Source organism: Aedes albopictus, chromosome 1 (assembly GCF_035046485.1).
Source record: "Aedes albopictus strain Foshan chromosome 1, AalbF5, whole genome shotgun sequence".
Lineage (NCBI taxonomy): Eukaryota > Metazoa > Arthropoda > Insecta > Diptera > Culicidae > Aedes > Aedes albopictus.
The window spans coordinates 18906643-18932992 of NC_085136.1; the positions used below are offsets into that span (position 1 = coordinate 18906643).

A 26350-nucleotide genomic window follows, 5' to 3' on the forward strand; every position below is an offset into this window, starting at 1 on the left:
GTGGTCACCAGGCGTTGCCCGCCGTCCCGGATTTCCACTCGATCAGCTCCATCGCTCTGACAGCTCGTCAGTCACCACCACGATCCCAAGCCACAATCCGACAGCCCGCAGTGTACCAACCAGAGTCAAAAACCGCAAGTAGTAGACATAGAATGTGACGTCACAATAGCATTAGATAATAAGCCATGGCCAATTCACAACCAAACAATTGTAAATATTTGTAATATAAGATGTGCACGTAATTTCTGGTTGTTGTGTAAGTTCATTCAGAAAGTTGAAACATTCACTATTAGTTTTGTTTGTGTATCGTTCGGACTCGAAGGGAGTCTTCATACCTCTCTCTCTTTGCGTTTCGTCCAAAATTGCATTGGCAGTGTGGCCTTTGAGTTATGTTTCCCTTAATGAGTTGCCATTGATTGCCACCAAACTACAGCATATCTGTGGATATGCTCTAATGCGAGTTCCCGCTGGAAGTGGAGAGTTGAGTTTTGGTGAGTGTTGTTTACCGGTTTCCACTCATTCCGACCCTGGAGATCCCCCTTTTCCACTGAGCATAGTCGAGGGGGCTACAAGTGGGCACGCTTGCTCACCACTGAGTACAGGGTGGTCTATATTATGAAATTGAAATTATCTTAGCCTACTAGTCAAATAGTCTATTTTAATTACTAATACTTATTTGTAACACCCCCTCTTAGACCTGTGTGACAGTAGATTCATGTTAGCATGTTGAACAGTGGACAACGACGCACTACACATTAAGCAATCTAGTAGGCGTCACGAATCATAGTCACCCGTATTGTCCAAAAAGGGGCCAGATGATCGCACAGAGTTGTCTCTTGGCGACAATAAAAAAATAATTATCAGCGAGTCCGGGGGACCGCACTCTTGAAATTGTGGCGACAAAAAAAAATAGAGCACAGCACGTCCGGAAGACCGCATCCTTGAAATTGTCTCTTGGCGACAATAAAAAATAGTCCACAGCGCGTCCGGGAGACTGCATCCTTAAAATTGTCTCTTGGCAACAATAAAAAAAAACTGTCCACAACGTTCCCGGATGACCGCACTCTTGAATTTGTCTCTTGGAGACAAAAAATAGCCTACAGAGCGTCCGGGAGACCGCACCCTTTGATTTTTCTCTTGGCAACAATAGAAAATAATCCACAGCGCGTCCGGAAGACTGCACCCTTGAAATAAAACAGTTCACAGCGCGTCCGAGACACCGTACCCTTGATATTAAATAGTCCACAGCGCGTCCGAAAGACCTCACCCTTGAAATTGTCTCGTAGCGACAATGAAAAAATTGTCCACAGCGCGTCCTGGACACCGCACCCATAAAAATAAATAGTCCATAGCGCGTCCGGATGACCGCATCCTTGCAATTGTCTCTTTGCGCCTATTACATTGCTTGAAGTGTCGTGAGCCACTGTCTCACTCTCTCTCTCTTCTTGGCGTAACGTCTTCATTGGGACAAAGCCTGCTTCTCAGCTTAGTGTTCTATGAGCACTTCCACAGTTATTAACTGAGAGCTTCCTCTGCCAATGACCATTTTGCATGCGTATATCGTGTGGCAGGCACGAAGATACTCTATGCCCAAGGAAGTCAAGGAAATTTTCTTTACGAAAAGATCTTGGACCGACCGGGAATCGAACCCGTCACCCTCAGCATGGTCATGCTGAATACCCGTGCGTTTACCGCCTCGGCTATATGGGCCATGTCCACTGTTCAATATACTAACATGAATCTACTGTCACACAAGACCCAGTGTGGATCGATGCTTCAGAAAAGCTATAGCAGGTAGGCTCTTCGTGAAGACGTCCGGCAATTGATATCCAGTCGGGATGTACTTAAGGACAAACGTCTTGAAATCCCGCTTCAAGAATGCATGAGAACTTAAAACGCACAAATCTCAAGAAGCAAGCTTCAAGCAACAGTGCATTTTATTATTCTGTTCTTGCTCACTTGTAACAAGCTTAAAATAAGAAGATCAGGTGCGCTGGTTTTGTTTACGAAAAGATTTGTGCACTCGAAATCGTGAGTAGGTGCCCAAGCCGGCCATCGTGGCGGCCATCTTGGGATTCTAACAAGTCTGTCCTTAAGCTTGTGGATGTTATTCCGGATACACTATCTGATGAAGTTGTAGCGAATGTCTAAATGTTTCATCCGCGTATTCTGGTCTCGGGGTTCTCCAGGTAATCAGAGATTCCTCTAGAACTTTCTACATGAATGTGTTCAGGGATTCCTCCTGGGATTCTTCCAGAAATTCTTCCAGGAGACTCCTCCATGAATTCCTCCTGGTACTTCTTCAGGAATTCCTCTAGGTTTTTTTAGGGATTCTTCCTCAGAGAATACTCTAGAGATTCCTCCAGGGATTCCTCCAAGGACTCCACTAGGAATGATGACCCTGGAGGAAGAATTGGCAGAAAATATACCACGGCATCAGCAACAGACGCCGCCGCAGCAAACAATTGAACAACAACAGCCAGAACCACTCCCGGCTAGTAATAAACCTGCCAGTAACGCCATTGCTGAGCTGTTTGCTGAACGTCGAGCCAAAATGTCCAAGCAAAGCGCTGAAGCTCCACCGAAAAATGAACATTCTTCTTCTGGTTGGCGAATGATAGGAAATAAACGGTGCTGGAAGCAAGACTGGTCTGGGTATGATATCAAGCGCAGCGCTCGACAATTGCAAGAAAAAACTGCTGATAAGGCTAGACATAGTAGGAAACGCAGAAAACAACAACACGCCCGCATAAACAGTCAACAGCTCGCGAAAAAAACCAACAACAATAAGCCACACATGGGAACGGACAAGGAACTACTGGCCACCGCAAAAACTCAATTTTCCGTTCCACCTTCTTCAATCGATCACCCGATTGCAGGCCTCTCGGTGCCAAAACCCATCAGCTTCAGAAAGGGTGAAATCATAAACCCATACCGAGCAGAGAAGCAGATGCATCCTACCAACAACATCGCATCACTACCAACGGGAAATGCTACACCTTCATTATCACTTCAAGGACCGAATCAGCAAAACCAACAACAGCAACAACCTCAAAACCAAGCCTTATGCAGCAGTGAAACCCGGTTCGATTTGGACCCAATGCGACCTCCCATCGTGCGACTCACTGAGCAATCTACGGAGGGTGACGGTCGATTCTTGAAAGCACGTTTACGCGACCCTAAAATAATGGGCATCGTTCGGCTGTTCCTAGCTTATATGAAGGATCAGCCTGCGACAGTCTGTGTGGAAGGATTGACCCCGACTAGCATTCGAATGTTGCTGGCATCTGAAGGTCTACCGACGGATCCTGAACATCTTCTTCGCATCTTTAGTGATGTGCACCAGGAGTATGGATTGGACCCTACGGCAGCCATGGCGGATCTGCAGTCATACCGGCAGTACCTATCAAGCGAGCGTACCCATCGACTGCAGCAACTGCGCGAGAGTGCAAACAAGTTCAGCTCTCCTTCGCCTTTTCGCAAGTAACGACGCTTTCTTCTCCCAAAGAAATAAGTAGCATATCATCAACCGACGAACTTACGGAAACTTGTTCGCATTTTAAACAGAATGTGATCGAAGTTTTGATATATTGTCAAAATTTCAATCGCATGAAAAGCCCAGCCAAAATGAAGGAAATTTATAAAAACATACTAAGCTCATCCTTCTCGGCTATTCTGGGAACTGAAACGAGCTGGGATGAAAGTGTAAAAAGCGAGGAAGTTTTCGGAAGCAGCTATAATGTATTTAGAGACGACCGTAATTTTCTGGAGTCTCAGAAAAAGTCTGGCGGTGGAGTTTTAATTGCTATTTCGGCAAATTATAATTCTGAATTAATAAGCACTTCAAAATTCAAAACGTTTGAGCATATCTGGGTGAAATCACACATAGCAGGTGAAACGCACGTGTTTGCCTCAGTGTATTTTCCTCCAGACCATGCTCATAAAAGTACATACGAAAGTTTTTTCCAATGTGCTGAACAAATTTTATCACAGCTTCCTCCTGAGGTTAAAGTTCACATCTATGGAGACTTTAATCAACGCCATGCAGACTTCATTCTGGACTCAGAAAATGAAAGCATCTTACTCCCAGTCGTTGGGGATAATGAAACATTGCAGTTTATTTTTGAAAAATCCGCAATTTTAGGACTGAACCAAATTAATCACATTAAAAACCAACAGAACTGCTATCTGGACTTTTTATTAACAAATATTAACGAAGATTTCTGTGTGACCGAATCATTAACTCCATTGTGGAAAAATGAGGCTTTCCATACAGCAATCGAATATTCTTTATTCATACATAAAAACCAAAGACCCAACGACTGTGAATACGAGGAAATCTTTGAATACCAATTGGCGAACTATAAAAATATTAAACGTAGGTTAAGTAGTGTGAATTGGCAAGTAGTTTTAAGAAACGAAGGAAATGTCGATACTGCTGTAGACGTATTTTACAAAATTTTATCGGAAATAATTATCCAAGAAATTCCTTCAAGGAAAAAACGTCGTAGCAGAAATTTAAAAAACCCAATCTGGTATAATAGACAGATAAAAAATTTGAAGAACCGCAAACAAAAAGCCCATAAAAATTACAAGACACACAATACCAATGAAAATCTAGCAAATTATTTGGATATATGCGAGCAACTGAACTTAGCCATCAGTAATGCATTTGAAGAATATAATTCAAAAACTGAAAGCGAAATAAAGTCCTGTCCAAAGAACTTCTTCAACTACGTAAAATCCAAATTAAAATCTGACAATTTTCCATCCGTTATGCATCTTGATGAATCTGTTGGTGATAACTCGGAAAAAATTTGCAATCTTTTTGCAAATTTCTTCCAAGAAATCTATACAACATTTTCTGAAGAAGATCGTGACCGCGATTATTTTGCATTTTACCCAGAATTCCCTAGGGACATTGGCGTAAACCAACTCCAAGTGCAGGATATTTTACATGCTCTTAAGAATCTAGACGCCTCAAAAGGTCCTGGTCCTGACGGGATCCCCCCAGTATTCATGAAAACTTTAGCACAGGAACTGACTGCTCCTTTGTTTTGGCTTTTTAATATGTCGCTGGAATCTGGTAATTTCCCAAAACTATGGAAAAGCTCTTTTCTAGTACCTATTTTCAAATCTGGCCGAAAATCAGACGTACGTAATTATCGTGGTATAGCCATTATCTCTTGCATTCCGAAACTTTTCGAGGCAATTGTCAACGAAAAGCTATTTCTCCAAACCAAAAACAGAATTACTGATATGCAACACGGCTTCTTCAAAGGTCGGTCGACCTCAACAAATTTACTGCAATTCATAGACTATTCATTAAACGCAATGGATAATGGAAACCACGTGGAAGCTCTCTACACGGACTTTAGTAAGGCATTTGATCGCATTGACATACCAATGCTACTTTTCAAACTACAAAAAATCGGAATTGAGCCAATTCTCCTGAAATGGCTTGAATCATATCTAACTGACCGTCAACAAATAATTAAATTCAATGGAAACAAGTCAAACCCAATTCAAGTCACTTCAGGTGTCCCCCAAGGCTCTCATTTAGGACCTCTTCTCTTTATTATGTATGTAAACGACATTTCCTTCATTTTAAACAAACTAAAAGTTCTAATTTATGCCGATGACATGAAGCTCTTTCTGGAGATACGAAATGAAGAAGACATCAATGTATTCCACAATGAAATTCACATATTCTACGTATGGTGCAAAAAAAGCCTTTTAGAATTAAATGTAAAAAAATGCAACTTAATATCATTTAGCAGAAAAAGAACAACACCAAACATTTCAGTTGCATTAGGAAATCAAAATGTGGAAAAATGTGAAAGAGTAAGAGACTTAGGAGTAATCTTAGACTCTAAGCTTACTTTCGTAGACCACTACAACACAATAATTCACAGGGCTAATAACATGCTAGGGTTTATTAAGCGTTTCTGCTACAACTTTAATGACCCATACACAATCAAAACTCTGTATATTGCATATGTAAGATCAATACTGGAATATTGCAGCATTGTATGGTCTCCTTTTTCAATCACGCACGAAGAAAGATTAGAATCAGTACAAAAGCAATTTCTATTATATGCTCTTCGTAAATTAGGTTGGACTTCATTTCCACTTCCATCATATGAAGCACGCTGCAAGCTTATCGACATACAAACATTGAAAGAGCGGCGTGAAATTGCAATGGTTTCTTTTGTTAACGATATCGTTTCACAACGTATTGATTCAACAAAAATCTTATCCTCATTAAATTTTTACATACCTTCTCGGCAACTACGAAATCGAAACATATTCATAACAAACCACCGTAGAACAAACTACGCCAAATTTGGGCCTCTTAATCGAATGATGGACATTTATAATCAACACTGCGAAACCATTGACTTTACAATGTCTCGGCATAACCTTAGAAAATACTTTTACAGTCTTCGAAGTCCCAACACCTAAAAACATTATAAATACACTACCTATCCTAATTTAATTTTTTAATATTTTTTATGTATTTCTTAGACTAAACTATAGCATTAAGAAACAACAAATATGTATATGTAAATGTACTAGTCTACGTCGGTTGACGAAATAAATAAATAAAATGTCTTTAGGGATTCCTCCAGGAATGTCTTCAGGGATTCCTCCAGAAGTGTCTTCAGGGATTCCTCTAGAAATGTCTTCAGGGATTCCTCTAGGAATGTCTTCAGGGAAAAATAGTCCATAGCGCGTCCGGGAGACCGCACCCATGAAATTGTCTCTTGACGACAATATAAAAAATATTCCACAGCGCGTCCGGAAGACCGCGCCCTTGAAATTAAATAGTCCACAGCGCGTCCGGGAGACCACACCCTTCAAATTGTGTCTTAAAGGAAATAAAAATTATTTTAGAAATTGTCTGTTGGCGACAATTAAAAAAAGTAGTCCACAGCTCGTCCGGGAGACCGCACCCTTAATTGTCTTTTGGCAACTGTGATTCGTGACGCCTACAAGATTGCTTGAAGTGCCGTGAGTCATTGTCCACTATTCAATATACTAACATGAATCTACTGTCACACAAGACCCAGTGTGGATCGATGTTTCAGAAAAGCTGCAGCAGGTAGGCCCTTTGTAAAGACGTTCGCCAATCCAAATGACTCCAGTCCGGATGTACTTAAGCTGGATGTTATTCCGGATGCATTCCTCTGATGAAGTTGTAGCGAATGTTCAAAATTTCATCAGCTTCTGGTTCCGGGATTCTTCGGCATTGTGAATACATGACTGGTTGTACTCGTGAATCACCAAAGAAACGTCCAGCTTCATTCCAAATTTGGTGAGGAAATTCTGCCACCTAATTGCTTCGCACGATGATTGGTTGAGGGCAGAGCTGAAAATATTATTACGACATAGGGTATATGTGCCATCAGTAATCTCACGCGCCCATTTTCATCCTATTCGAAAACAAGCGATTACGGCACCGATTGATTTCGTTCTTTTTGTTTTCATGGGTGCTCACTTCTAACAAAAAATACAAAAATAAGACACAAAACAAACAGCGCTTCAATCCTTTGTATTTCGTAGGATGAAAATGAGAGCCACATGCTTAATAAGAGAACCAATACCCTATCTAGATTCAATCATCCACAGCCCACTTCAGAAGCTGAACCTGAAAATATGATATAGGAAAAACAAGTGTGGCTAGACCAGTTTTACAAGAAACTCACGGAAACCCCGCTCTATCTTCAACTTTTTTGGAAAATGTCATAACTACCTTCGAAAAATGTCAATTGATATTCCTCATGAATATCAATTGACATTTTTCGACGGTAGTTATGATATTGACCTTGAATATTGAAGTGAGAACTGGTTGTGTTTCTTATCAAATCAAACCATTTAAGCCAGAATGTCATGTCCTGTTCATATCCCAAGAAGTTCATATGCACATCTGATATTGGATTTCATCATTCCTTCACAGCTCATGGAACGCAACGCGGTAATGCTAGAGGAAACCAAAGATACTATTACGGTGCCGGCTTCGTTCATGATCCGGATGTTGGCGTGTATCCATTCGCTGCGGAATCGTCGGGGGCCGGCTGGTCCGGCAGGTTCCGCCCCCGCCACCGCTGCCGATGGCAACGGAAGCAGCACTGGCAATAGCAATAATAACGATAACAATAATGATAATAATAACAATAACGATAATGGCAACAATAACAGTAGTGGCGGCAACGATCGCGGGGAAAGTTCCGGCGGTGGTGACCGCAGCGGAAGTTCCGAACACTTCCTGTAATGAATGCATGGTAAGTTATATAACTCCTAGCGAAACGGTTATTGTAGTGCTCTATTCCAAGCAAAACTGGCAAACATTAACAAACACTTTTTATTACGTTTTGAGCTACGATCAACTTAACAACTGACATTATCAACAAACAAGCAAGATGTGATTTTCCGTTGTACTTCTAATACTGAGTATAACTGTAACTATTTGAAGAACTCTTTGGAGTAAGTTTGACTTCGCTAGAACTAAAAGAAATCCTATCAACGGACTTGTTCCGGATCCGTCCGATTTTGTGGTGGACAAGTTCCGCTCCGAAAACCACCGTGCTCACGCAAAGCCCGATGGCCAGCAGGTAGAAAGGAAACTGCATGTCCACAAGCGTCAAGATTTTAAAATTCGTTCCCATAGATGCTCTGATCTGTTCCCAGTCCCTGATGGTGAAGTTGTAGTTCATCTCCGAAATCCAGTGATCGACCAGTCCACCGTCGAAAACTCTCATGATCATGGTGTTGATCCGATCGAGAAATACGGAATGCCGTGAAACGACGTAGGCCAGGTTGTACATTCGGGGACACTCACGCACCATGTGCAGTTGGTTGGTTGACAAGTAGATGGCGTTGTCCAAGGATAGAGTTGATTTTCGAGTCACAGTTGATAGGGTTCCCATTTTGGCGACTCGGGCTGGCATCGAACCCTGAATCGGCTCGTAGACCATCTTACTTCGCAGGGCATCCATGGTAGGGGTATTGTTAGCTGGAAATACGTCATCCATGAAGCCTTTGTACTTGACTGCGATCTTCATCCCGGTCTTGTCCAACTGTTGAAGCGTGTCGATGTCCTTGTAGTACACCGGATTCAGGAATACGGAAGACAGACTAGATTGGAACATAGATACGAAGATCACACTCACCAGCATCATACCGAAGAGCATCAAGCGTTCAACGCCGGAATGGCTGAACCTCCGATACGGCGCGCTCACCCAAATGATGTAAGTATCCACACATATCTGAATCACTTTGCGATACTTTGGAGCGTCGCGAGTCTCGTTGGACAAGTTGAACAGCTCGGCTAGCCGTTGACGTTGGTTCCTTTCATTTCGAATCCTGGCCGCGAGTCGAATAGCTCCTCGGATAACTTCCCAAATCAACGCGAAGACAATCCCTGCCAGGAACAACACACCCCACAGATCCGATGGAAAAATCGTAATCGGAAGCAGATATTCCGGAATTCGGCTAGCCTTCTTCACCAAACAACACAGCTCATCGCCGTACACTCCGGAGGTGAACTCAATGTCTCGACTGAAGTAGTCCTTTACGAAAAATCCCACGAAAGCCACATCACTTTCGCGTCGCGAGAGTCGTCCAATTACTCCGTTGAAACTTCCGTTCGGGAGTTGGATTCCGAAGTTGTCATTGTCCGGTGGAATGAAGACGGCTGGAATGGTAAAGGTGACTTCCAGTAAACAATAACACTATCTGATCTCACATACCTGTGAAATTCAGCATCTTGGTAACGGTCCGTCCAACTTCCGCATCCGGTCCGATGAAGTCCTTGTTCGGTCTACTGGCATTCATCGGCGTCGTATAGGTTGACCAGAATATCTCGATCCGCAACGGATATCCATCGAAGACGTTCGGCAGTCTAGGTAGATCGTTCGCACCTTTCAACTCCTTCAACATTCCGAATCGTCCAGTCTCCAACCGCGCAAAGGGATCGTACCCGAACACCCGCTCACCGGTTAGCGTAAACACCCCGAACGTTCCGTCCTTGCGCCAGATCGACCTCAGCAATCGCGTAATCGCATCCGGCTCGATCGATTCTTCCACCACGATCAGGTACGTCCCGATCGGATCCAGCAAACAGCCTACCAACCGATCGAACGTCAACAAATTCGCAAACACTATGTAACCGTTGTACTGATTCTGCCCCCATATCTTGGCAAACGAGTCGTACCTCCGATCCCAGTGCAGCAGTTCAAACTCTTCGCCGTAGCCGTGATCGAGCACAGTGGAGCAGCTGTCCGCTTCGTCAACCGCATTTTCCTGGTAAATCCGGATGGATTTACCCCTCAGAAATCCATTGTCCGTTCGTAGATGCTGTACCATGTAGTCCAGCTGTCGCACGCGATCACCCGAACGATCGTCCAGTACCAGATCAATGTGCGTGGTTCGGTTGAAGATCGTAGCGATGTGCATCAGAATCAAATCGTTTGTTAACCACTTGGGTAGATTCAGTTCCGGTTCGCCCTCAACCATCGCCGTAGTTTGAGTTAGGCGAACTCCCACCAAAGCTGCTAAGATCAACATACCGGAATGACATAACGTAGGCAGCATGTTGCTGCCGTCGGGTTCGGTAGTGGAAAATTCCAAAAGGGACTGATGGTTCCCCGGTACCAAACGCCCAGATTTATTGGCCACCCTTGAATGAGCGTGGCCAAACAGGCGAACAAAACCCGATGAACTGCATATTGACTTTTCATTAGCGTATCAATGGGCGTCACGTTTTCGTGGTGATTACCCATTCTGAGATAGATTGATGTGGTTCCATATCTATTAATGTTGACTAGCTTGTTATTTATGGAGGTGATTCTCACCTACGCATACGTTATTTGCTTCTAACATCTAGGTATATCCTACCTCGTGCCGGTACTCAAGTGAAGCTGTCTTTGACACGTAGAATCAATCAAAGTAATATCCATCTGTAAACGTGTATCTCTAATGCATTCCGTCGGCAGGTTTATCGGACAAGCTTATCAAACGGAACAACCGATATGGATTTGTGTAGTGTGCGTGATTGTTTAACGGTTCGAATTATTCGAAATATTTCTCAACAATATGACTCTTGTTATATGAATTTCTCGATGCAATAATGTTATAATATTCGTTACCTGTGCCAGATATTACGTAAAACTAGTGAGTGGTATTTAATTGTCTGTGCGTTTTAAGCTAGATATAAAACTTTATTTCTCGGATACTTATTCAAAACGACGTATCAACATAGGATTTGCGTATATTATACGTCGTTTTGAAAAAGTATCCGAGATTTAGAAGATTTAATCACAGACAAACAGACGTCTCACTCTACTCACTTCCCATAGTTTCCCTTTATAACGGATTATTCCATAGTTCTCAAATCGCTCGCTCATGGCGCTCGCATCGTTTTTGCTCCTGTATGACGTTTGCTCACAACCGTCATCTATTCAGTGGGTTTGCGTACCACAGCGTAATTAGCATTGGGCGATTATGTTTGAGTGACGATGGTTTTTACCGCATTTTGTTCCAAGTGATACGTCTGTTTGTCTGTGATTTAATTGAGGATAGTCCAGGATGACTTACATATTTGGTGTAATAGTAAAGATTTGGACTGGTCGTACCTAACACCTGCAGGTTAATTTTACCATATTTCTGTAAATATATACTTTAGTTTTATACAAATTTGCATATTGTTTTCCGCGAGGGGGATGACTCTTCCCGATATCGTTGATTTTAAGCCAAAACCTACAAGGAATCACATTATTTTCATAATTTCAACAAAACTGAAGAAATTAACAGAAAATCGATTAAAATCAACCATATCCGAAATATCCGATAAAATCGATTATAATGTTGGCTTATCCACATACAATCGAACAAAATCGATGCACATCCCTGAACAAAAATGTCACATTTTCTCGATTTTGTTTTGTTCTCCCTGTTCTTCCGGTTGGAGCCGAGGTTGGAGCTTGTTTATAAACAACAGCTGTTCACGAATGTGACTGTTGTTTACATAGCCTACTCACTATTTTTATGCTCAGTATGATATTATATTGCAAATACATCTTCTCAATAATAACATTTCCCATATTTTCGAGGTAATCCATTGTTGCAATCGCTAATTCCAGCAATATTCTGGGCCTGATTACGAGTGTCACTTCACAGTGAAAACCAAAAAGTGACACCGGTAATAAGGACGGTGAAAGTGATTCCCCTTTGATTAACCCACAACTTTTTCACCGTGGATTCGCAATGTGTCACCGTGATCGATTTTCACCGTGAAGTGACACTCATAATAAGGGCCTCTTACTGCTGAGCGACCAGCTGATGGCCGACGCCTCGGTCGACGCAGCCGATTGTTTACCTGGAAGAGTTGTCAAAATTTTCGACGTGGCGTCGCGACGTCATAACATTTTAAGAGATGTTAGCCGTTTCCAGCGCCGATTTTCGACGATTTTCAAACGATTTTTTTCATTTTATTCGATTTTTCAGATATGTTCCATTTTTACCATTTTGCTGAAAATAAATAGCATACAATCGATTTTATCTTGGAAAATGGCAGAAAATGAGAAAAATCCGATAAAATCGAACCGATGTTCAGTATAATGAAAACAATTAAGAATAATTCAGAAAATCAAACAAAATTACGGCTTATCGCACGGTAACTGAAGCAAATTGATTACTGTCGACCCCCTCGGTTTTCCGTACTCTCTTCAACAGAATAGCATATGAAATTTGCACGATAAATTTAGGTTTTAGTTTCGTAAGCTGTAAAATAGATTTAGGTTTAAGCCGTTGTGAAAGTCAACTGTTGCCAACTGTTGATCGTGTACGATCAGTAAGTGGGACGTCAGATCTGTGGCAGTGCTGCCAGAGCCACGGTTCTTGTCGTAACAAACGTAAACCACGGCATGGTTCAGGAATCTCTGCTGATCTGTCGCCTGGTTTACACTTCTCTTCTACATTAAGAACTGGTAGTTTGACTGCATCCCTTTTGAATTCCCCTGTCGCCGTCTTCACTAGTGCTTGTCGCACTCTACCGTTTCTTCCAAGGAATACCTGAAGGATACGACCCCGGATCCGCTGATTCTCGAAGTTCGGTAACGGTATGTACGTCAGAGGCCTACGGTTAATCTCTAGGCCGTCCTTTATTTTGTAAAAAATGGAAAAGTTATAAGTTCGTTGTTGGAAAATGATCGTTTTAGCTAAGAATAGGTTACAATTTTGTCCACTTGCTGAACATTACAGGATCCACGACAGAACATTCGACGGTTCAAATGCCTTGATTTTCCTTCAAGCATCTGCCAAGCAGCGCGATAACAGCACATGGGTGCATTGGCCATATGCGGATATTTCGGAACTGGTTCCGTTAAGATCCAGAGAGAGTTTTTTTTAGCTCACCTTTCTTTAGAAACGAGGAAAATTTGATCTTACGACTGAAATAGGCATGAGATGGTTTAAGGTTATGGAAAATCACCATTGACAAAACTGGATTCCTCCAGAGATTTTTAAAGTGATTCCTCCAGGGACCCCTCTGGAATTTCTCCAAAGATGCCTCCAGGACTTCCTCCGGGGATTCCTCCAGGGATTCTTCCAAAAATTCCTCCAGGGGATTCATCGCGGTATTTCTGCAGGAATTCCTCTAGATTTTTTTTAGAGATTCTTTCTTCGGGATTCCTCCAAGGACACGTCTAGGATTTTTCGGGTATTCTTCCAGGAATGTCTTCAGGAATTCCTTCATAAATGTCTTCAGGGAATCCTTCAGAAATGTCTTCAGGGATTCGTCTAGGAATGTCTTCAGGAATTCCTCCAGAAAAGTCTTCAGGGATTCCTCCAGGAATTCCTTTAGAGATTTCTCCGGGAATGTCTTGAGGGATTCTTCAAGAAATTCCTCCAGGGATTCCTCTAGGCAGGCATGGAATCCTCCTCAGAGCAAAACGGGAGAACAAAAAATCTGCACCGCGCTCCCGTATCCAAAGCTAGAGCGTTTTCTCTCGTTTTATTTCACCTTCCTGCTTGTAGCTTGTGACTCCGAAAAACGTGCGGATTGGTTGCACAAAAAAGTGCGTTTCCTCAAAATTGAGGCACTTTGTGCACGCCGGGAGTAAACATAAATATGTTTATGATAATAAATCATTGATTACCAAACTCACAGGTATTTATGTTTACAGTTATGTCATACCACCCGCTCAGCGAGCTCATACTGTGAACAACGCCAAAAAAATCGTGGAACAACTTACCGGGTTTCTCTAAAATGAGGCACAAAAAAGTTACACTTTGTGTTGATTCTAGTGGCTCGACGTTTCTCATTGTCTCGCTCCCGTTTTCTCTTTGTGCATCGCTCTCGCGCAAACGACTTCGGTAGGAACGCACAAAGATAAAGAGAGCAAAAACGTGTATTTGAGGCACATTGTGGGAGCAAATGACAAGCCTGCCTCTAGGAATGTCTTCAGGGATTTCTCCGGGAATTTCTTCAGGGATCCTTAAAGAAATTCCTCCAGGGGTTTTTCCAGGGATTCCTCCAAAGGTTGCTCCAGAAATTCCTTCAGGTACTCCTTCAGGGATTCCTCTAGGACTTCCTGCAGGTTTTCCTTAGGGGTCCTTCCTCAGAAAATACTCCAGAGATTCCATCAAGGATTTCTTTCAGGGGTTCCTCCAGGATTTTTTTCAGGGATTCATCCAGAAATTCCTTCGGATGTTCCTCCATAATTTTCTCCTGGGATTCAACAAGAATTTTTTTCAGGATTTCCTCCATGAATTACTCCAGGGAGAAATCCCAATAGTAATTTCTGGAGATTCTCAGAAGTATTCCTGGAAGAATCTCGATATTCCTGGAGGAATTCCTGAAGTTTTTCCCAGAGGAATTTCTGTGGAATCCCTGGTGAAATTTCAGGTGGAATTTTTAGAGGAATCCCCGAAGAAATACCCAGAGAATTTTCCGAAGGAATTCCTGGAGGTATCTCTGAAGGAATTCCTGGACGAATCCTTGGAGAAATCCCCGGTGAGAATTCCTGGTGGAATCCCCGGTGAAAATTCCTAGAGGAATCTCAGGTGAGAATTTCTGGACAAATCTCTCCTGAAAGGCTTCCCAAAGGGCCTTTCTGGAGGAATTTCCAGAAGGAACTCCTGGAAGAATCCCCTGTGCAAATTCCTGGAGGAATCCTGCTAGTACAGTCCTCTTCACTGTATTTGTTCTCCATTTCCTTTCTAAAAACTCCCAGCAGTTTCTTCTGAGGAATTCTTCAGTAGTTACTTCCAAAAAATCTATGGCAATTTCTGCCACTATCCATCCCGCATTTTCTGTCATGGAATCTCTCATCGATTCTCTCTGAAGAACTCTTTATCAATTTCCACTTGTAAATCTTTCAGTAATGGATCACTAAAATAACTAGAACGGCTGCTATGAATTGACCAGATAGCGCCACCGTAGGCTTGTGTGTTTGACGTAACTCGACTGCTGTCACAGTGTTACAGTTGTTCATATACGGTGGCGCTTTTGTTTTGATGCGATGAGTAGCGAAAAAGTAGGCTTCAATGATCAATTCCTGCTGGGATTTTCTCCAGCAGTCTTTTTCGGGGAAATCTCAGGTTGTAAGGATTAACCTAAAGAATCTTCCATAAATCTGTCGGGAGAATTCCTCGTAGTTTTTTACAGGGAGCTTCTATTCTAGAACATGAACAGTCAGCATTGAAAAACATCCTGGAAATTGTCGTGACCGCTGCGGCTATTCTATTGTTCTATTGTTCATTCTAGCTTTCCACTAAGTCGGAAAATCAGAAGGCGCATATTTTTCGCTTCAATCATTCTCTTCTCTGTCTCTATTACTACAGAAATATCAGAATTTCTTCTGTTATTTTCTTATCAGCAATCAGCAGTAATATTTGCAGTATACTACTTATAATATGATACAAATATTAAAATGATCGGGCCTACTGTGCAGACTAATGTGTTTGAAGATAATAAAAAAATACGGCAATTAAGGTTCCATGACAAATATTTGTGCAAACAAGCCCAACAAATGACCAACACACCGTGATATTGGTCCGGGCCGGTTCCAAGTATCGGCGCAATTTTAATTTGATATGTTGCATGCTGGGATTTGGTATATATAATAGACTGGGTCAACAAAGTCGATTTTTCGATTTCGATTGGTTGCTTCCCCGTACTCCGCATTGCGATTGAAATTTGTATGAAGTTTGGTACGGGAAAACGTGCTTTTTTTGCATTTTTCTCATAAATTGGATTTTTTGTCTAAAACGATTCAACTAATGACGTTGAAGTATAGCCTAGGATATTCCGAAAAACTTTGCCGAAGACCGCAAAGTGATCCGACACTTGTGAACAAAGTTACAATGTACAGATTTCCCGGTGGTGCTTAACATTTAACATGTAAAGGAATAAAACATGAATAGGGGTAGGCGGGGCATTATGGACACCCGGGGCAGAATGGACACCCTCAATATTTTGGAATATGCGAACTTTTTTGAACTTTTAATGAATGGAGAATATAGTCCATTTGTCTAAAACGTAGTTTCAGGAAATAAACATTCGAAATTAAAATTACACTTGATTTTACACGAAAAAGTTGCGTCCTCCGTTTTTTGTGCATGAAAATTATAATTTTCAAACCATCTAAAATAAGATTTAGTGATTGATTTATTGCAGGTCGATTAAAACCTGATATTTCTAGAACACATGCAAGTAGTTTAGCAGTATCTACATGCTTAACATGTTTGTATTTTCTTCTTTATTATAACAAAAATCAAGTTTGAAAATATCTTCTGCTGCCGGGGCAAAATGGACACTCACCTTTTTGAAAGAAGCGACAAGGGAAAAATATAACCTAAATCACAAACCAACCAAATTCTTCGATTTCAGTATATTTTCGGTTAAATGTTCACTATAGTAGACATAGTGTGAAACAAATTGGTCAAAAAACGACAACAGTGGAAAATAGTTGTTCTAGGCACAGCTGTACATGCCGACAAAAACGAAGCTTTATCCAAAACAGCCTGAATTTAAATTAACTGAACAAAAATGAACTACTTCGGCGTATTATTCATCCATAATAGTTGTTTTGTAATGAAATGACTTTATAGGTGTAAATAATGTACGAAATTCGTAAAAGTCTCATGGTGTCCATATTGCCCCGTATGCTTGAAGACGGTCATGAAAAACTAACATTTTTCAAAACATTTTTTGAAGTGGATAAATCATTTTTTTCGTGAACATTCTTATGCAATAGATGCTAAATAGACTTTAAAAGGATACATGTATCAAAAAACTAAACTTTTTTGACATCATGCCAGGTAAAGTTGGCAAAACCCTTAGGGTGTCCATATTGCCCCGCCTACCCCTAATAAAAACTCAATTTTTGGCCTAAGTTACCAGGCGAATAACTTTTTTCACAAGCGTCGGATCACTTTGCGGTCTTCGGCAAAGTTTTGCGGTATATCCTAGGCTATACTTTAACGGCATTAGTTAAATCGTTTTAGACAAAAAAGGGGCCGTTCATAAACCACGTGGACTTTTTGGAAGGAGGGGGGTCTTGCCAAAGTCTACGCTCCATACAAATTTTAAAATTTTTGTATAGACGAAAGTCTACGAGGGGGAGGGGGTCTGAGATGGCTAAAATTTGATCTTCGTGGTTTATGAACAACCCCTGAACACTGACTAATCCAACACTAGGTGATCGCTGCACCCGTAATCAAGCTTCATCTTCAGACATGATTCAGTCGCACCAGCAACAAAACTTACGGCAACATTGTCACTTTCTTTTTCTTCATTTTCGTCATTTTCTTCCGATTTTCTCCAGCAATCCTTCATCAAATGTCTGCGTCTTCCGCACTTGTGGTATTTTCCAATAAACTGTTTGTGCTGCTCCTGGAACCTTCCGTAAATGCCGCTGGACTATCTTCACCAAAACCGCCTTGTCGATCGGATCGCTTGGATTCTTCGGACAATAATCGTTGTTTCACCACTTCCAGTGTCAGTTCCTTTTCGAGAACATTCGGGGACATTCGCCCTGCGGTCCAACTCCTCAAACTTCGATATTTCGGCAGCTTCACTTGGTGCTACTCCGGATAACACTTCCGAAATACCAGCCGCTTCCAGAAATAATTGAACTCTGTAGCTCCAGTTCTCGTACTGATCCCCGTGTCCTCGGAATTATGGAGTTCCGAACGCCAAATCCTTCGGTGTTGAGCCCATGACCTGTTGTGTTTCGGGTTTGAGGACAGGAATATCTTGGGCAGCTTGAACAAGCAATAAGCTTGTTTTATTGAAAAAAAAAAAAAAACACGACTAGCTTGTAGTAACAAACTGGTTACCTAGGGTCACTAGGCGATGTAATTAGGTGTGGATCGCAACGGATTGCTACTACGATGGAAAGCTCAAGGAATTCAAAGGAATTCCTAAGAGAATCGCCAAATAAATTCCTGCCAAAAATGATTTTGGGGAAATTACTGAATCTGGGAATTCTACCAGTAATTTCTTCAGAGATTCCTCCAAGATTTACTTCAGGGATTTCTTCAGCAATTCCTTCGGGATTTCTCAAGGTTTTCCTTCGGAGATTCCTCTAGGAATTGCCTCGAAGATTCCTCCAATAATTCCCGGAATTACTTCGAGGATTCCTCCAGGTATTGCTTCTGAGATTTCTCCAGGAATTCCTGGAATTGCTTCGGGGATTCCTCCAGGAATTGCTCCGGAAATGCCTCCAGGAATTCTTCCGGAGATTCCTTCAAGAAATCCTTTGGGGATTCCTCCAGCGATTCCTTCGGGGGTTCCTCTAGTAATTACTCTGGAGATTTTTCAGGAATTACTCCGGAGATTTCTCCAGGAATTCTTACGGAGATTCCTCTAGGATTCCCTTCGGAGGTTCTTTCAGGAATTACATTGGAGATTCTTCCAGGAGTTACTTCGGAGATCCCTCCAAAAATCCTTCGGGGATTCCTCCAGAAATTGCTCTGGAGATTTCTTTAGGAATTTCTGCGTATATTCCTCCACGAATTCCTGGAATTGCTTAAGAGATTCCTCTAGGAATTGCATTCTCTTCAGGAATTCTTTTGGAAATTTCCTCTGCAATTGCTTCGGAGTATTCTCCAGGAATAGCTTTGGAGATTCCTCCGGAGATTCTTTCGGAGATTCTTTCTGAAACTCCTTAGGGGATTCATCCATCAATTGCTTCGGGGATGCGCTAAGATTTGTTTTTTTTTTTTTTCGAGGACTCTTTCGAGAATTTCTTAGGGGATTCCTCCAGGTATTACTCTATGGATTTTTCCAGGAATTCCTACGGAGCTTTATCCAAGAATTCTTACGAAGATTTTTCGTTTTTTTTTTTTTAGAAATTCCTACAGTAATTCCTTCGGAGATTCTTCCAGCAGTTGCTTCGGGGATTCATCCAGGAAATTCATCGGGCATTCCTAGTTGTTTACGGTTCTAGTTGTTTACGGTGTGTTCTAAGTTTGTGAAACAGTAGTGGTACGATGCCATACCGAACGACGGTACAAAGTTTGTAGCTTGAAACGATTTGGTCAGAAGTTTGGGGCTTGATTTGGTTTGTGATATTGTAGGCAGTAGCGAAATATGCTATGGAAATGGATTAATTTGATATATTCCACGATATACATCAACGTACATACTATGCTTTCTTGAATACAGTCATGAAGAGTCAGTAGACAAAATAATCGTTGAAATGACTATTGATTTTGCAGATGCAATAAATTACTGAACGGTAATCCTGACTTTGAAGGAACTGCTCATGGCAGTTGCTTTTAAACACAGTCTGATTATCATGAAAAATGCATGTTTGTCTTATAATCACTTGTGCTTAATTGCTTTTATTAAAATTCGGGAAGACCATTCACAAAATCATTTTGACCAAACTTTACTCATCTGAATAACCTCCGTCCGCCCACCTTGTAGACTTTCGTCATAGAAAATAAATAAAAAAAATGCATGGAGTGTAGACTTTAACCACAACTCACTCTCCCCCAAAGTTTACGTGGTTTATGACTGGTCCCCAAGAGCACATATTCATACCGAAATTCCGAAACCAAGGCGTAAGTGTTAATGGTACTCTTTTGCTTTCCAACATACCTACCTAGTCTGTGTGTCTTAAACATCTAACTTACTCGTGTTGTCCATTGACTGTAGTATCCGTTTGCATAATTAATCACATTGACGAAGTGTTAATTGGTCTCAGGAAATGCTCCTCACTCACTGTGTTACCTATAGTCCACATAGCGTCAATATGAGCAACATAAGCATGATTGACTGAGAATTTCTTAAAGTCAAGGTCAAATCGTAACTGACTACGTACAGATAACGCGATTAATCAATTGCGCCTGGTAATTTTGACCAGAATAGCACTAGCTGTTAGGGAGCGCGTCCATAAATTACGTCACGCAAAAAATGCCCATTTTCAACCCCCTCTCCCCCCAATGTCACTTTTTTTGTATGAGACCTCTGAAAATCTATCTATATATAAAAATGCAGTGGCATACGTGGGACCGCGCATAACTTGCGATCCGAAGGTCCGATTTTGGTCGTCTTAGTTTTGTTCTGTTAGTTTTCACCCAAGGAAGGTTTATGAGGCAAAAAACATGGAAAAATGGAGATTTTTTGAAAATCGATCCTTCATACGTTTTGACCGGAGACTTGGTCTTGGCTAGAAACTTGAAACGTCAAAAAACGCAGTAGGCAAGACAAAGTTTGCCGGGTACAGCTAGTTTTGTATGGTTTGTCACACTTTACTGAAACCCCCCTCCCCCCTAAAAGCGTGACGTAATTTATGGAAGTTCCCTTGGCTGCTGGAAACTAAATCTCTTAGATTTGGCTTTAGGATGGCGTTCCTACAATTCGAACGAATTGATACAAGACTATCCCAAAACTGTTCCCACCTGCTCCAGTAGGACGGAATTGCAGAGACAATAAATACAATGGAATAGTTTATTGGTTGGCATTCTAGTCAATCTAAGGGTTTGGAAAGTAAGAAAACCCCCTTTTGCACCGGTACGTTTTAACCCTCTAATACCCAATCCCGCCTTTAGACGGGGTATAGTTTGAGCATTTTGGTAATTTTTGTTTCGTGGAAAATCAATTTTTTTATATTTTTGGCTGATATTTAAGACTGTTTTGTATATCTTAATATGGTTTTTGGTGTATTTTGAAGCGTATTTACATTTTTTAAAAATCATTGAAAAAATGATGTTTTAGTCACCTTTTAGAAGTCATTGTTTATTTTGTATTGAATCGCTACAATTAACATATTTTAAATTTTTCCCAAATCATTCTATCCTTGTTTAATAGTTTAAGGGAATCGAATACACTCTAAAATTATTTTCCTTTAAATTACACGGAAAATAAAATTTTGTATGAAAAAAATTTAAAATAATAATATTTCAACAATAATCATAAAATCTTAAAATGTTTTCATCTCAAAAAATCCGTATCCCAAATTGGCTTCCAGGAAAAATATAAAAGTGTGGGGATGTTCAAAAATAAAAATTAGAAAAATCAAAAACTGAAATTCACAAAATCGAGAATTAAAAAGAATAATCTTCCAAAACATGTTTAAATCGATTTTAGATGACGAAAAATGATATTTAGATCAAAATCAAAAAATTGGGTATTAGAGGGTTAATTTAAATCAAGCCCTGAAGAATGTTCATACAATGACCGAAATGTTGGTGAAATAGAATCAATACAAGGTCTCTATGACTGTAGTGCCGAATAATGTCTTTAAAAACATTTCAACATAAACTTAAATACAAAATGAAAGAAGTCTTTCAGAGATGTTCCAGGTTTACATTCGTCTAAATGATTTTATTAATACATATAAGAACATGTAATTATAATAAAATGTTGCATGGAAATTGATTGTCATGAAGTGCCAATTATCTATCTATAATTCAATACTATACTACTGTCGAACAGATCACTAGTACTCCACCATACAGAAGGTAAAAATGTATACATGTATACATAGTCTACTTAAAGTATTTGAAATACACGAGTTCACCGATGAAAACCATTGTACTCAAAATCAAGCCGATCACCAGCAGATAGAACGGAAACTGCATATCAATCAAGGTTAAGATCTTGAAGTTCGCCGCATCGGAGTTCCGTATCTTGTCCCAGTCCTTTATCGACACGTTAAAGTTCATCACGTCGATCCAATGGTTGATCAGTCCTCCGTTCAGCATCCACGACAGCACTATGTTGATCTTTTCCAGGAGTACGGAATGCCGCGGTACCACGTAGCCCAGGTTGTACGACCGGGGACACTCCGGGATCATGAACAGCTGCTTGGTGGTGATGTAGACGGCATTGTCCAGCGAGAAGGTTGTTTTACGAGTAACGGTGGAGATTGTTCCTAGTCGAGCTACCTTGGCTAGCATCGATTCCTTGCCGGTTTCCAGTACCATCTTATTCCGAAGGGAATCCATGGTCGGACTGTAGTTGGCCGGAAAGACGTCATCCATGTATCCTTTGTACTTTACGGGGATCCTTATGCCGACTTCGTCCAATCGTTGCAGGCTGTCAATGTCCTTGTAGTAGACCGGATTCAGGTAGACTGACGACAAGCTCGACTGGAACATGGAGACGAAGATCAGGCTGACCATCATGATTCCGAAAAGCATAAGGCGTTCGATACCGGACCGGGTGAATCGCTGGTAGGGTGCACTCACCAGCAGCAGATACGTATCGATGCAGATTTGAACCATTTTGCGATACAGTGGAGCGTCTCGAATTGTATTGGATAGGTTGAACAGGTAGGCGAAGCGACGTTTCTGAATCCAACGAATTCGAGAGGTTCCTTTGGTCTGAATACCGGCTCGCAGAATTATCCACGCTATGGAACATACGATACCCATCATGAACAGGAGAATCCATAGATCCGCCGGGAAAATGGTAATCGGAAGCAGATATTCAGGAATGCGACTTGCCTTCCTCACCACGCAACACAACTCGTCGGTGTAGATCCCGTTGGTGAACTCGATATCTCGACTAAAGTAGTCCTTGATGAAGAAGCCAACGAAGGCGATGTCGCTCTCGCGACGCGATAGGCGTCCGATGACACCGTTAAAGCTACCATTCGGAAGCTGGACACCGAAGTTGTCCTTATCCGGCGATAGATAATCGGCTGCAATATGGAAATGAAAAGCGGGTCAACTGCAGAAATAAGGTATCCAACAAACATCTTCGTACCTGAAAAGTTTAGTACTTTATAGAATGCACGACTGACTTCGACGTCTGCTCCTTCGAACACGATTATGGCACCACTTGCGTTCAACACCGGTTCCGAATACGTCGATCTGAAGATGTCAATTCTCAAAGGATATCCATTAAAATCACTCGTTGGTATCCTTGGAATATCCTGAGGTCCTCTCAGTGTAACTACCCTTCCATACTTGGTCCCGTTGATCGCAAATGGATCAAACGTGTAGATCTGCTCTCCTTGTAAGAAGAACAGACGATACAATCCCTCGTGCCACCATAACGAATCCATCACTCGGAAAATCTCATCCAACCTGAATTCTTCCTGACCTTCTAGGGTTACCAAGTAGGTACCCCTCGGATCCAGCAAGCACTTCATCATACTATCGAACGTATCCCTATTCGCGAACACTAGATACCCATTGTGATAGTTTTGATCCCAGATCTTGGCAAACGACTCGTACGAGCCATCCCATTCAATAAAACTGGACTCCTCACCGAACTCCCTGTCAATCACTCCCAGTGCATCCAAGTCTCCCGATGCCACCGGATTCCTAACCACCGCAGAAAGAATCGACCTATCACCGGAGCATCCTTCGTGATAATCGTCGGAACGCGACACTTCCCCACCGTAGATTCGAACGGACTTGCCGAACAATGGACTCCCGGGTCGGTGAACGAGACCATCGATTTGATCTCCCAATCGGATGACCGAGTCCTGCCCACCACCGATTACGATGTCTACGTGATGGATCTGATCGAAGATTGTGCCGATAAGCGATTGAATGGTTCTATTGTTCAGCCAACCGACGTCCATTTCGGCGCTCTTTTGGGCTAATGGAGATGGGGTAAGAACCGCCACCAACAGGAAATCGATGGTGATGCCCGATAAAGATAACATTTTTAATGTGAATAAGCAGGAAGTCGGGGAACGACTGAGCGTGATTCCTTGTGGGGCCCTAGGATTTATGTTGTGTCCCAATGGGTCCCAATCGAAAGGAGGTTGGGGCATATGTGTGCTCATTAAGAATCAAACATGACATTTCCCGAAGCTCTCGAACTGTTCTATTAATTTAGACAGTGGGCGCTGTCCAGATAAAAGCAGATTTGCAAGCCAACGTCCAACCACTTGTCACCCACTCCAACAATTTGCCGAGTTGTAATTTGTAATTGCTAGCATAAGAACGTGGGCGTGTCACTAACGGTATATTTGGAGAGTGCCCAGTGTACTAGCACAGACAAACAAACGTAAAACTCGAGTTATTTACAGCGTACATCGATTTAACGATCAATTAAAAAATAGGTAGTATTCACACAGCTCGCCTGCGATACTGGCATCGATTTTATTTAAGTTTGAAATTTATACATAGATAATTCGACAATGATTTTTCATAAGGGCCCAACTGACTTGATCGATTTCTCTTCGTCGACTCTCTCTTTCGCTAATAACTTGATCAAAACAAACAAAATCATTATTCTTTTTGTTTCTATAGCAATATGTAGTCGTCTTCTTCGCATTTCAACCAAAAAATCTTTGGAAAACTCAATACACATTCTGTGATAGCACAAAGAGAGGATCGATGAAGAGAACTCGAAAATATCAGTTAGGCCCAAATGAAAAATCAGTGTCGAATTAATACCTAGTTCATGGTTGGCCAGACACCGTATTTTCAGCACTGGACGTGTATGTTCCCGTGAATACCCAAGTCGGCATCGTGATTCGGCAAATGTTCAAAGTGTAACGTCTGTTTGCCTGTGGTACTAGGTACGCTAGCATACATACGCCGAATGGAATATTTCCGGGCCAATTTACGCTTCGCGAATGTCATTAATTATGCAAGGAAACCGACTTTCAATGAACATATCGAGTAACTAAGGTGAACAAACCGCATATGCAATGTTTATGAGAGTGTAGATTAATTGTTTTACGTGATAACTAGGCTGTGATTTGACTGAACAAGAGGTGAAACGGACAACTGATATAGAACGACAGATTTCCAAAAAATAAAACAAACTTCATCAGTAAGGAAGAAAATACATAAAGTGAGGACCCGATTTTGTCAACCTTTTTTGAAGTACACAAATAAAAATGTCTTTCACTCAGCATTGCCATTTTATAATCAATATATTAATTTAGTTGATGTTTATCTTGGTCTATGGAATAAACAAATCTCGTGTTACTTATGAAAACGGCCAAGCTTGTTTTGCAAATCAACACATTTATACCGTTTTAGCGCGCAACCCTAGTCCAACCAATATCGTTTTAAGTTGGTGAAAGATTTTCGCTCTCCCTTCTTGTCGTAACGTTACAATTGGGACACAGCCTGTTCTTCAGCTAAGTGTTTTATGAGAACTTTCTTAATTGTTAACTGAGATCCCCCACTGTTTATTTTGCATATGTATATCGTGTGAGTCATGAAGATATTTAATGCAATTCAGTATCATAATTTCTATTTTATATAACTTATTTTGGTATCATAATAGCCCATTTTTTCGAACTAATTCATTATGCAACTGAAATGAGTTGCATAATGAAAAAATAGTTGTACAAGGTTCATATTGCAACTCATTTGGGCTGCATTATGAACATAATGCAACTCAAATGAGTTGTATCATGAAAAAATCATTGCATAAAATTTTGTATGGTACTCGTTGCAAAACTCGATTTTTCAGCATTCTTCGTATTTATAATTGGATTAATGTACGACTCGTGCTGAAAAAATCAACTTTTTGCAACTCGTTACATGAATAACTATTATAGACAAGTTTTATTTGCATATGTATATCGTGTTTATTTTGCATATGTATATCGTGTGAGTCATGAAGATATTTAATGGACAAGGAAGTTAAGGAAATTTCCCTTAAGTAACGTTTCTGGAGCAACCGGGAATCGAACCCACCACCCTCATCATGGATCTGCTCAGTGAATCAAAATTCGACCATAGCGCAACAATAATGACAATGTCGCAACCTACATTTGTTGCGACAATCCACCCAATGCGACATAAGTTTGTCCCAACTTGAACAGAATAGGATAAAGATCGTGCACCACGAGTTAAGAAATTTTTAAGGCTTGCATTGCGATTTTCGAGCGGTTACTTCGAGTCGGTAAAC

The 26350-nt window shown here is 41.2% G+C and overlaps 4 protein-coding genes across 4 annotated transcripts in view; 1 reads left to right on the forward strand and 3 right to left on the reverse strand.

Annotated features, from left to right (window-relative positions):
• Positions 1-8478, forward strand: part of LOC109408944 (DDB1- and CUL4-associated factor 6) — a 55148-nt gene extending 46670 nt beyond the window's left edge. Inside the window, exon 5 of the mRNA XM_029855827.2 lies at positions 7961-8478. Within this exon, the coding sequence (XP_029711687.2) occupies positions 7961-8275 (315 nt within the window). The 3' untranslated portion in view covers positions 8276-8478. The remainder of the gene's footprint in view (positions 1-7960) is intronic.
• LOC109408938 (uncharacterized) overlaps positions 1-26350 on the reverse strand; it is a 463030-nt gene that overhangs the window by 250883 nt on the left and 185797 nt on the right. The window lies entirely within an intron of this gene.
• LOC109408945 (uncharacterized) lies at positions 8445-13567 on the reverse strand. Its single transcript, XM_019682345.3, has 2 exons — positions 9753-13567; positions 8445-9697 (listed from the first exon to the last, which is right to left on the reverse strand). Exons 1-2 carry the CDS (start codon positions 10594-10596, stop codon positions 8445-8447), a joined length of 2097 nt encoding a protein of 698 aa, XP_019537890.3. The 5' UTR covers positions 10597-13567.
• On the reverse strand, positions 21949-24505 carry LOC109408968 (uncharacterized). Its single transcript, XM_019682367.3, has 2 exons — positions 23228-24505; positions 21949-23162 (listed from the first exon to the last, which is right to left on the reverse strand). The coding sequence occupies exons 1-2, from the start codon at positions 24258-24260 to the stop codon at positions 22006-22008; spliced, it is 2190 nt and encodes a 729-aa protein (XP_019537912.3). The 5' UTR covers positions 24261-24505; the 3' UTR covers positions 21949-22005.

Coding starts and splice junctions, on each gene's coding strand:
- LOC109408945 (XM_019682345.3), bottom strand. CDS start 10,596: ATGCTGCCTACGTTATGTCATTCCGGTATGTTGATCTTAGCAGCTTTG. Junction 9,698..9,752: donor CAAGATGCTGAATTTCACAG/GTATGTGAGATC, acceptor TTACCATTCCAG/CCGTCTTCATTCCACCGGAC.
- LOC109408968 (XM_019682367.3), bottom strand. CDS start 24,260: ATGAGCACACATATGCCCCAACCTCCTTTCGATTGGGACCCATTGGGA. Junction 23,163..23,227: donor TAAAGTACTAAACTTTTCAG/GTACGAAGATGT, acceptor TCCATATTGCAG/CCGATTATCTATCGCCGGAT.